Source organism: Protomyctophum bolini (genome assembly GCF_963924005.1).
Source record: "Protomyctophum bolini genome assembly, chromosome: 6".
Taxonomy (NCBI): Eukaryota; Metazoa; Chordata; class Actinopteri; order Myctophiformes; family Myctophidae; genus Protomyctophum; species Protomyctophum bolini.
The window spans coordinates 36,597,189-36,610,084 of NC_137867.1; the positions used below are offsets into that span (position 1 = coordinate 36,597,189).

The following is a 12,896-nucleotide window of genomic DNA, read 5'->3' on the forward strand; positions in this document are numbered from 1 at the left end:
ATTAGTATCATTGGTAACACCTGTGAAGAACGTAGGAAAGGTGCCCGGAAGTAGGAAGTTCTTTCCAAATGGATGCTGTGCATGGCCCGTTCTCTGCGACAGGGACTACAGAACATGGATGAATTGACCATTATTCACACAGTGCCACCCCAACTCACAAATATGACCGTGAGAGCGAAATGGCCACTGTGTGAGGGAGTTGGCATAACAACTAAATTGTAAATAGATAATAGGGGGAAGGAAATAATCAATTAACAGTTTTGAGGTGAAATTTATTTGATATTTAGATACATTGTGTAGACTTTATGGCACAAAAAAAGAAAAATCTACAGAGAGAAAAGGCACGACATTATACATTCACTACCATGTCCCCTGAATTCCATAAGATGATCAGAAACATTTAAAAGCAAACCTTTTTAGACATTAAGCAGTTGTCGATTTCATAAATCATAATTAGATCATTTATTTCCTGTGAAGATTCCCTCTACCACAACATTGCCTTGAAAGATGGTAAACCATTGATTAATGCAGAGTTGTTTTGCCACCGAGTTTTTTTTAAATATTTAATAGACACCGGGGGTAATCACGAAATCACACTAAAGACCAGTTGCCTTGTCTCACACATAAAATTATCTCTTTGAGAGGTATGCATCATAGCGCAATACAGTTACAGTTCAAAAGGCTTTATTTGTCCTCTCATATAGTTTACAGACCACATATTACAACATATTACCCCTGTGTGATGAGACTATTGCCATTTTGCCCATGGAAAGAATGTTACAGTTAAAGGCAGTGATACACGAGGTTAAGCTCGAGCACTTAGCCGAGCGTGGGCGTAGCACACCGAAAACCGACGATCTACAAGCTACGAACTAAGTATAGCTCGGGCTTAACGCTTTGTTGGTCAGCAGATGGGAAGCGGTATCCGCATTCTTGCCTCAGCATTGTCCCATCACAGACACAAATACACTGTCCAGAGAGAGCAATGGGAGACGTTATACCCATAAACCTTGCCCCCAAAACCTGCCTTAGAGTATCATTCACAGGTGTAAGACAAGTGCTGAATACATGTAAACGAACCACATCTGAGATCCACTCGTGAAATAATTGGCAAGTCACAATCACGCCTTTTATGGGGAAGTTTTCACGTACACACGCCCCCGATCAGGTTCGGAAAATATAAAAATATTACCAATCTTATCTCCTCAAAAATATCCTGTTGCATCTGTAAGTGTTGTATATTAAAAAAACTAAACAAAACAAAAACACTGAGGTTGAATCATGATCTTAAACAAGACCCCATTCTAGTAGCACAATGGTGGGCTTCTGATGGTGGCTGCCCCGTATGTTTGTTTGACTTATTTTCTCGTTTGTCTCGAGAAAGATGCGCTGGTGACATTATGAATTTCCCCTTTGGAGATCAATAATGTATATCTATCTAATCTAATCAATTCAACAGACATGCACACCCGTACAAACAGAAACTTGAGCACACCAAAAGGGCAGAAGCATTAAGGTGTCAGGATGAAGGCAATGATTGTATGGAACAAGTTATTCCAGTGCCACAGCAATTCAGAGCCTAGAAAAATGAACATTCTCAAACTGGGAAGTCGACAGAGCTTTAGTAATATGGCATTGTGTCTATGGGTGTGTCTGCGCGTGCGTGTGTGTGTGTGTGTGTGTGTGTGTGTGTGTGTGCGTGTGTACTTAAAAATCCCTGGTTTAAGGCTGAACTGGAACAAGTACAGTACAGACTCCTCTGTAGCAGAAACAGTCCACTAACTTTCCCAGCTACCAGTTTATTCTCATTAGAATCACTGACAGCTTAAGTGATGCAACATAAGAGATATCAGGGAAAGCATCGGCCAATAGGAAGGTAAAAAATATATATCTGTACTCCTACACCCATAACCACTTACACCCTATATACTTCAATGTACGTCAATAGCCTAAAAATAGCCCCACAACCTTATAGGTCTGCTATTTTCACTGAGTGTTTGCCCATTATGACATGCCCTGAAGACGGATGCTCGGGTTCGTGTGAGGAGGGCAAAGATAAGAAAAAAGCAGCCACCACACACTTCTCAGACTTCTCCTCGTGCTTAAGGTCTGACATGTACTGTACATATAGGTGGGCGCCGCAACGTCGGTGTCAACCCTTAGAGGCAGGGACTTGGCCCCAATGTGAAACGAGGGAGGTCACTAGAGCGTTGGCTGGCTGGCTGGCTGCAGAGGTGGCAGAGCAGAAGAGAAGGGTTCCCAGGCAAAGGAAAGGCGTGCGAGCAGCATGTTGGTGCTGATGTTGACTGGGTGCAAAGCGGGTATAAGGCTGCTACATCTCTGTAAACAGACCCAGCATGCAGCACACGCGTGGATACATCGTCTACCCGTCAGCTCCGCTAAGGAAGGACTACGCAACAGAAAAATACACACATGAACACTGAACCTCAGAGAACCAGTGAAGTAAGGCATGGCTCTGGGGGGGGGGGGGGGGGGGGGGGGGGGTGTATGCAGCTCATGACAAGAGGCTGGAGGGGGCGTAGCACCATCTGTGGCTATTTTTCAGTGCGTTTTTTCTCTGGGGACTTCCGTTAGGGGCGGCGAGAACTGTGTGTGTGTGTGTGTGTGTGTGTGTGTATAATAGGGACTGTTACAGGGGAGAAAAAAATGGCAAGAGCAGTAAACACTCCCAAAGTGTCTTCCTTCAGCTGAACCGAGCCTGCATGGATCTGCCCAGCTCCAGCTTTCAAGAGATCAGTCACTGCAAAGGCATCCACACCTGTGTGAGTGCATGCGTGTGTATTCATGTATGTATGCATGAATTCACTAGTTTGCGCTTATGTGTGTCATGTGTGTGTGTGTGTGTGTGTGTGTGTGTGTGTGTGTTCAATTTAGAAGTTTGCTGGAGAGTGAATACCTGTTCGGACAAGATTGTCGATGTTAATAAGACACGTTGGGTTGGTGTGTGTGTGTGTGTGTGTGTGGGGGGGGAGGTTGGAGGTAATCTCTTAATGAAGGCTGCGGCAGGAAGGGACACGAATATGAGCAACACAGAGATCTGTGCCAGGAAATGCAAACCGTTGAGCTACAGTATGTACAGCTAAAAGACAAGGGGAGAGATCAGGGAGGTCACCGTCTTGAGAGGAATGTTTCAGAGACGACATTAACACGAAAGGAGGAAAAATAAAAATAAAACACAATAAATCAAATATGGCAAAAGACTATGGAGGATGTGTCCTCTCAGAATGACACAAAGTACTTGGTCCAACACCTGCCGTTGTGGAAATTGCGCCAATTTAGATTGCTTCATAAAATATTCATCTCTATTGGAAGTGGTAGCTCCTCTTCATACCTATCCAGAGGGCTATAGGTTTGCCAAAAACGAGGCAATAAGCCGATAGCTGGCCACTCCTCCCAGCCCAGGAGATAAAATTAACTGGAGCCTTTTATCAGCTAAAGATCGGGTCGTGTTCTAGAAATCAATTCCTCTGTGGATAGAATGTCTATGATTGGGTGCAGGGCAGGGATCCATTCTACTGATCGATCATCGGTAACAGAACCCTCGCCCCTCCATGGCCTGAACTGGTTAAAGGTGAAGGTAGTGCACCCTAGGGAGCATCCCTCTTCGCAGTCTTCATCACGGTTGTAGTATTTCGTCGTTTATTTAAAATCCATGTCCATTTTCGTCACTCATCGGCGGCAGTGGTTCCTCGTACTTGGCCCTGTTGGCGAAGCTGTGGAAGGAGAACAGAGGCGAATAAACAGCCATTAGCGCTCACTGTGCCACTGCTAAACAAGTGAGGGCAGGTTTGTGGCGATGCATGCATCAACAAGTGGAATTCTGCACGAATGGTTGCTAGTGACTGTGAATGGGAGCCGAGGTTTATACTCATCGTTCAAATCTAATTCACCACAAACATAGAAAAAGACCAAAATCTCTCTCTATATTTTTTTCATTATCAGACTTATTGAGCTCCTTGTTTGTTTTCCTGGGGTAGATAAAAGCATCAATTTCAGATTCCACCACCCTGAGGCTGATGGCTTTGGAAAGTCAATTAGTGGCTGAATCTGATAGCCGAAGCACCTTAATCGAACAGTTCAGGCAAACGGTGGCCTTAAACAGAGGAATAAGACAGATCTGATGAAATGGTGCAAGGATTCATCCTACCACCTCTCCATCCATTCTTCCCTCCCTCCGTCCCTCTCAATCACAGCACAGACTCCTTTTCAACTGCAGAATTCCATTTGTATGTTAATGAGGGAGAGGGAGCCATCTTGAAGACCCCCCCTCTCTCTCTCTTTTCCCCTCCATCCCTCACCACCACCCAGTCGATGTTAGCACAGAAGCAGACAGAACTGTTAGTGCGTAGTCTCTGCAGGACGTGGTGTTCCTAAGCCTTGATTTTTTTTTTCATACTTGGTTGCACGTGGGTGTTTTCTGTGACGCGTTGTGACCTTGTAGTTGTGCCATTTTAGCGTGCGACGCTCGCACGCGACCAAGTATATAACTCAGGCATTACTCACCCAGTGCAATATCACCACACATTAACCCGAAGAGGATCCTACGAAGACAGACGTCAAGCCGAGGCTCGACATCTCAGTTGTAGACTGTTGTAAGCTCAACATAAAACTCTGCCTCCTCAGTTCAGCTCTAAGGTGGAGCGACGGACGTTCGGGAGGTTTGTAGTTTTTAAATAAAGAAAGCCCAGCGGATTTGGGGTGAGTGGTGGTGGTCAGTCGCGGCCGGCCGTCTCGGGATTCTTTAACGCTATGCGGTCTTATATAGGCCTAGTGCGACCCGGCTGACCGCCCCATGCAGCGCAGAGGCTCAGAGGCCGAGCTCTCATCGCAACCGCAGGCCCTCTTTGATGCGCCCGCCTGTTTACGCGCTCCATGGGGAAAATGGGAAACACATGCCGGGTTTGGGGCGAGATGTTTGGGGGGGGGGGATTGGAGGCGAAGCACAAAACGCTCCATGTTGGTAGTGGGCCAGGAATGTTTGATCCTGGCCCACTTTGGCCAGTCCAGCCCGGATTCCTCCCTTTTTCTCCTTGTACGGCCAAAAGCTCTCTGGCTGATATTTAGAGCACGGCCAAAAGGGAACCAGTGGCCTTACAGAGAATGTGATACACAGAAATGAGAGCCTGTGCTGCCAGCACATAGTGTTTTTAATGGGTTTTCTATGGTGATTCTTTGGACCGTATAGGTGCAGGGCCTGCGTAGGCTTTTCTTTGGATGTTTTTTGACTGACCGCCACCTCATAGTCCTCTTAAAAGAAGGAACGACAGCCGATTCTGAGAACAGTCTGCACAGATGTCTGGATACACACAAATGGAGTGTGAGTAAGCTTGTGTGTGCGTGCACACACACACACACACACACACACACACACACAACGGCAGGGAGCAATTCTCTAGGTCAGCAAAAACACTTAACGACCTGGTAAATGCTTCATATTTCTCTGAGATCTGGTGTTATTGATTATTAACTAATTCAGACTGAACTATGGAGTTAAATGTGCACACACACACATTCTACACACACACACACACACACAACTCAAACAGTGACCACAAACCCCTTTCTCAACACCACAGTATGGCGTGAAAGCAGCATAGCCATGCAGAACACACAGAGAACCGAGAGAGACGAGGAAGATGGCCTCTAGCAGCCATCAGACTTACACAGCCTCCCTGAGCCCTACACCTGGCTCGGCTAGTCTTCTGCAGCCTTCGTGCCTCGTACAGTGCCCTTCTTACGCATCTAGATGCAAAATCACAGAGCGGAGGAGGGGTGAAGTTACAGGTCTCCCCACCTGCGCAGGGTAGGGTTCCCCTGGAAATATTTTAAAATGTCCAGGATGTGTAGAATGGTGATTAGGTGTGAGCTCAAAGTAATAATACAGCTAAGGTAGTGTTACAAAAGGTTTTGTTTTTTTATTTTAGGATGAAATAAAATGGCTGGGATGTATTGCAAAATGTCATTGGGATGGAAGGGGTCCTTGGTTTGAAAAACTTTGAAGACCCCTGCTGTAGGGAGCTTAGACTTAGAGTATATATTAATAGAGACGGCACCGGACTTCTCCTCCCATCCACTTGCATCAAGTAGCTCAAAAGCGCATGAGGCGATTTCACTCCTCCTTCCGGGTAGGAACAGAGTGCATTCTGGGATGGATTGCCCCAACAACATGAACGTGCTGACCGTTGACTATCATTGCGCCATTTGCGCGCGATCACGTATGAAACATAGCGTTCGTGTGTCATGGGCCCAATAACATGAACGTGCCCAATGATAGTCAACGAGCCCAGCACTGGCTCGAGCTGCAATACCAAATTCGGCCACTATGTCCATTTCGCCTCAGGGTTTCCACCGGGTGCAGTCTCTATTAATATACTGTATACTCTAAGGTAGGGAGTCTTAACCACTTCCATACAGTACTTCGTTGAGGAGTCTCCCAGGGATCCATACTAAGGTCTACACCAAATCTCTTGGCCCCAAAAATAGCCCTGTTTAAGATTTATTTGGGGTCTTTTTGGCCTTTAGTACAGTGAAGGGAGACAGGAAACGGGGGGGGGGGAAGAGAGTCGCGAATGGAACCCGGGACATGCTGTCACGGTATAAAGGCCCATGTGGTGCGTGCCTTAACCGCTCACCCCCAGATCTGTTATTTTCTGTCATGTTTGACCCAGAATATGAATGCTAGGGTTAGTGTCGTTAATGGGGAGATGATAAGACTGGCTGGAGGGAGCAGGCAGCAAATGATAGGATTGAACTATTCCACCGCCATACAATAGCTCCCTCAGGGTCAGCAATGTTAGTACACAATGGGAGAGATTAGAGAGATGGATGTAGTTTCAAACTACAGTATGTACTGCTGTACTTTTGTAACCGTCAATACAATATTCTGTCAATTCAATCAATTCAATCATGAAGATGATAGTGTTTTTTTGTGGGGTTTTTTTTTAAAGTTAAAGCTCTAGATTCTGACGGCAATCCTATACCAATTTGATCCAATAAGGCAGGGGTTCTCAACGTTTTTGGCTGGGGACCGCCGGAAATGCCATGTCAACTTTAACAGCTTATTCCTGAATAAGAATGTAACTGGTCTCAAAATGTAATATCCTGTAGTGTACTCGTCCTCTCTCTGATATCCCACAACGTTTCCATTCAGGACGCCACAGAGGACAAAAGAAGTAATAGAATTTGTGTAATAGAGATCAATGTGATTAGCTGCCCAAGATCAGCAAATGAGAAACTGTGATTTAATTTGTACATAAAAATAAAACCCCATGATTTTAATTAGATGGTAAAACAACCCCAAATAAAATAAATACATTGAAAAAGGGAGAGGTAGCGGAGAGAGTGAACATATAAACTTGAAGGATGGTTAGGAACTTTTAACCATTGACTGAATAATTCTTTGCTTTACAGGTCAGGCCCTCAGCATCTTCTACAGACATATGAAATCATTCTGCTGGTAAATTCAATCTGTTTCATCTGTTGCTAGGAGAAAGCTTTCGGTTGGTTAATAATATCATCTTGTAGCTAACATATTATGTTGTAGTTAGCCAAAAATGTAAAGGTTTAGGGGGAGAGAAGCCAATTTATCAAAGTACAGATTTAACAATAATAACTCCTGGACATTATGGCCAACTACAAATGTTGACAGTTGTTCAATAAGTCTCTTTTTATTGGTACAGGAAAAACAGAATGGAGGTTCATACAGTATGTGTTGCGTTGTTGTTGTTGTTGTGGCTGTTTGGTCAACAGCGGACATACAGTACTGACCTCCTCTAGTTCTCGTTGCGTCTCCGCCTCCATTCGCCTGATGTCCTCCATGGTCAGCTCCACCCAGCTGTCGATCCAACAGAAGAGCTGGCGGTGGAAGTTGGTGAAGATCCTCTTCTCTTGCTGAATGACAGACAGACACCACGAACGAGAACAAGACCAAGCTGAACTATGGCGGGAGTAAAACAAAACGTACTGCAATTCGATGCAGACGTCAACCTTGAACACAAAGGTTCTCATCATCATCTCAATTTGCCACGCCAGACTTTCCGGTCTTTCATTGCCATCCCCAGTTCCTGCTTACTGATGCATGTGTCACTAGCGATGACATCAGGGAGGTTTTCTACCTCTGGTCTGCTTTGAGGCACGACTCCAGAGAAGAAGCGAAGATATAAACTCATTGGCCCGGTTTCTCAAAAGGACACTTCTTACACTTCTTCCATGGTGTAAGAAGTGGTGCTGAACATGCTCAGTTGTTCCTCTAGGCCAGTCTGCCAGCCTGTGAATAAAGACATTCCGTGCATAGATGTGCCACGCAATGGTAGGCCTCATATACATACTCTTAAAAACAATATGATACACAATTATAAAGTGGATTGATATCATAAAAGAATAACCAAAATACTTCCTTCCTCCTTCTTTTGCGTTTATTATTATTTTCTTTAGTTTTTTGTCCTTTTCCGTATGTTTTTGTTTCGTTTGTTCTTTTTTTTCTATTGCATTTTCATACTTTATAGCTTTTTTGAATATTAAAAGGGCAGGCATTATAAGCGGAGGCTTCTGCAAACACTCCCTTTTGGTCAACAAAAAACCGAATACATTGTATAAGGTGTGTTTATTTTAAATGACCAATAAACTTGAATACACACATACAGAGGCCTACCATACCAGGCCTCAGCCCTTAGGCCTGGTATGTTTTTTGTTGACCAAAAGGGAGTGTTGGCAGAAGCATGAATGCGTGTGTGTGTGTGTGTGTGTGTGTGTGTGTGTGTATGTATATATATATATATATATATATATATATATATATATATATATATATAGACAACAAGTAAAGAGAGCCTACTGTCAGCTGTCCAAATATTAATACCTGGTACTACCATACCAGGCCTCAAGCCTGAGGCCTACCATTGCGTGGCACATCTATGCATGGAATGTCTATGTTCACAGGCTTCTGTGTGCGGCCTAGAGGAACAACTGAGCATGTGCAGCATGTCCTTTGAGAAACCGGGCCATTGTCAGCTCTGTAGCAGTGGCCGGCAAACTGTGTTCTTCTGGATCGGACTAGTGAAGAAACAAAGTTTCTAACGAAACCAGCCATCGCCATTTTTTCAACCTTTTTATTTATTTTTAATAAATTAGTGCTATTTGAACACCCTTTACGTCTGTGTGGGATTTACAAATATTGAACCAATGAAAAGTATTTTTAAAAAGCGCTTCCGACGGAACCTTCAACTCCATTGGATCCTCAAACCCGTTCGTTTCCATCATTGATTAGAATCTGACAATGTATGAAGTCACCATACCAACTTTGATGAGGCAGCATTGTGTTGCTCTGTGTGTGTGTCCTGACCTTTTGTATGAAGTTCTCCACCTTGGTCTGCAGGCCCCACCACTTGAACTTGACCGTGACTAGTTTGTAGGCACACATCCTTGGACATTCAGTCTTACTGACCAGCTCCTTCTGTTGGGGAAAAGCAACGACCACCCGGTCAAAACACCCACGACACTTAAAAAAAAATGCAATATAAATGAACCACTTTCACCTTGGTGTTCATATTTTTGGCATGTCATTATAATTCCATGTCTTTATGATTCTATATATTTTATATACATTTATAATATACGAAAATAGCAGATCTACACACATGTTGTGAGCTTGTAGATCTGCTATTTCCGTCTAACGAAAGTATACAATAGGGCTTAATTGGTTAATGTCACAGATATAGCAACAAAGTGTTGAAGCACAACTTTGTAACGTAAAAAAAAGAAACGCGCCCGTGACGAGGAAATTAATGTGGATTAATCTCAGCTGTATCCAAATCCAAAACGGCATGAATGCGTAATGCTTTATGGGTGTGGAGGAGCTTGCTGAAATAATGATCAGCATGGAGGATTTTCAGGATATGGAGATCAAAGTGACTAATCTAACAACAAACTTTCTACATTCATCTGTACTCTTGCTTCCCTGTGAAGAAGAAAAGAGGGAGGAGAGGAGAGGTAGGTGGGTGGGTGGGTGGGTGGGTGGGGAGAGCCGAGCAAAGTGGCTCAACTCCAGATGAAGGGGGACCATTTCTCTGCCTCCGCCCTGACAGTCAGCGACACCGTCCCAGACAGCCTGCCTTTGTGGCCTCCGTTGAGCCAGATAAAACGCGGCTCACACAGCGATAAGGGTGCTGCTGCAAAGCTGGCTACATTATTAACACCCGGGACCTGCTTGCCCTCCCGCACCACACACACACACACACACACACACACACACACACTCCCTCGGAGAGAAAACCCGGTTTAATTAATCACTTCATTTTTGGCTCAGCATTCCTGGAGAAAATGCCACAGACCCCCGTCCCAATCGGCCCCTATATATGCATCCCACTGCTGTTTGATGCTGTGATCTTGGGAGGAGAGTGAGAGGAAGGAGGAGTGGAGAGAGAGAGAGAGAGAGAGAGAGAGAGGAGGGGAATGTGAAATATTTCTAAAATTTGCGGTGGGTTTAGAAAAGTTGTCATCGCTAAAAGGGGAACTTCACATAAAACGGATTCCACATCAAAACACTTGCGGTGACATTTCTTCTCCCCTCTCTCTCTGTGCGCCCCGCTCAAAGGAGCAGGAGTTTTCAGAAACACAAAGGGTGCCGATATGCAAGCATGTGTGCATGCAGAGATAGACAAGAGCTGTACTGCTGTTCTGAGAAGCTGGCACAAATTGTGACTCTGGTTGTCACTTAACCACTTTTTTCTCTCCACCTTTTCAAAAACATGTATTTTTCTGTGTCCACAGCAGACTGGATGGTGATCTAATTAAAAAACACACAAAAAAACAAAAAGTTGCACTGCTTTATTCCTACTTTTTAAAAGCTGGGGTTTTTGGGCGTGGGGGGGGGGGCTGCCTTTGTTCCGAGAATAGAGCTTGGAAGTAAAGGAAACTTTGTCATGGTGAACTAGGAGGGCTCTGCTGTAGGGTGGAAGTACTCTGTGCTCCGACATCAACCGAGACCCACTTATGAAGCTGCAAGGAGCGGAGGGGTGGGGGGTGGCTTCAATAACAAAAGTTTTAATCATAGCTACATCACTCAGAGTCTAACAATGTTAAATTCAGAATTTGTGCCCGCGAGATGCTATTGTCCTCTCCTATCAGTAACTTCTTCTTATATTTCATTTATTTGTCAAATCTGCCCTGTGCATTTTTTGATTTCCAGGCAAACAGAAATGTGTTCTTTATTCATATGTTCTAATGTTCAATGCCAAAAACACAATTAAATCGCTAATCGCAATAATTTGTGAGACAATTAATCGTCAACTTAAATCCGTAACACCGTGACAGCCCCTATCCTCTCTTATCCTCCCCTCCTACATCCTCTCATTTTTCACTCCCGTCACTTGCAGAAAAAGCGGGGCCGTGTCTGAGGAGGAGGTGGTGGGCCGAGCTCAGACCGAAAGAAAGAGCTCTAATCTGACCTGATGACTCGCCATTTCTATTACGGCCAATTAGAGCTGGGAAGGAGGTGATTTGTCTTCATCAAACCGCAGCCTGCAGCTTCGCCACTGAGCCTCATCCAGGCCTGCTCTTTCCTCAACTTACCCTCCAGTCAAGCACAGCCTATAGCCAGCAGTGCACACACACACACACACGCACACACACACAATGCCTGCTGTTATGCAAACATTTATTTTGCTGTGCTACGATGTCTGGCCTAGAAAAACTGCACCCATCATTGAATTTATGTACTTATTGCTGTATGTCCCTCCCGTTTAAATTATGAACATCTGTACCCACTAGTTACACATGTTCAGGAGAAGTTCTGGTTATATCTGTGTAATTAATGCCTTTCTGTGTGTATAATAATACCTTACATTCTGTACATACATGGTCTCTAGTCTAGACTGAGTTGGAAGTAGACTGGATGGAATTGTACCAAACATTCTGGCAGCTTACTGTACATGGACAGTCACCACACTTGGGACACGATGTGCAGCTTCACCGATGAACATCACATTGTGATTTGTGCGTCTTCATTCGCATACTGCACACATAATAACTTTATGTGGATAGCTGAAGTTTAGACACGGGGGCCGTGCCGTTATCTTCTGTCTTTCATGTTACTGGTAACAATGACCAGGAATTAAATGATGTTTAACTTCATGATGGCTGATAATGTGGATTACTTTACCAAAACAATAACCTCCCCATTTTCTCAGCCACACACGAGGATCAAACCTAATGTCTTGCCCTTATGCCCTCTTGCCACCCTCGTCGAGTCATGGTTTAGAAGAGTAGAGCCAGATATTTATTTATGAAACTTCTTACGTTACTGGCAAATTATGCAACCAATGTGTCCCGAACTTTAACCACTTACCTTTTCTCCCCATTGTAGGCATTGCATTATAGGCTAGAAATGGGTTTTTCAACAACCTAACAGCGCTGTGAGGTCGTAAATGGGCATTTTGATGGGAATTTTGTATTTTTTTATAAACTCATCCAAATCTAATCTAAACTAATCAAGTCTCTTACCTTCCAGTTGGGGCCAAGGGGTCCTCTGCCAGTCTTGACTGACTTGAAAATGGTGGGGTCCTCATCCGGCTTGTAGTCCTACAGACAGAACAGTTTACACCGTTAGAAAATAACACCCACGACTGGTTAAGTGGCATAACTGGCATTAGAGACCGTTTACATTCTGCTGGAGTCAGGATTTTGCCGAGGGACTTTAGAGCAAGTGTGAGGTTACATGAGGTGTTTTTAGACTTAGAGCATTGGCGCTACCCACACAACCTTAATCTCCATATAATCCTAGACTATATATCAAATTGATATGGAATACTGTAAATACAAGGGTGTGAAATTTTTAATTACTTCAATTCATAGCTCATAACACAAAATGTTAACAAAAA

At 44.2% G+C, this 12,896-nt stretch overlaps 1 protein-coding gene across 1 annotated transcript in view; it reads right to left on the reverse strand.

The window, feature by feature from the left end:
* Positions 1-251: 251 nt before the first annotated feature.
* pitpnb (phosphatidylinositol transfer protein, beta) overlaps positions 252-12,896 on the reverse strand; it is a 30,388-nt gene continuing 17,743 nt past the window's right edge. Inside the window, exons 7-10 of the mRNA XM_080765452.1 lie at positions 12,520-12,597; positions 9,362-9,472; positions 7,789-7,911; positions 252-3,734 (exon numbers count right to left, since the gene is read on the reverse strand). Coding sequence (XP_080621578.1) covers positions 3,687-3,734; positions 7,789-7,911; positions 9,362-9,472; positions 12,520-12,597 — 360 coding nt within the window. The 3' untranslated portion in view covers positions 252-3,686. The remainder of the gene's footprint in view (positions 3,735-7,788; positions 7,912-9,361; positions 9,473-12,519; positions 12,598-12,896) is intronic.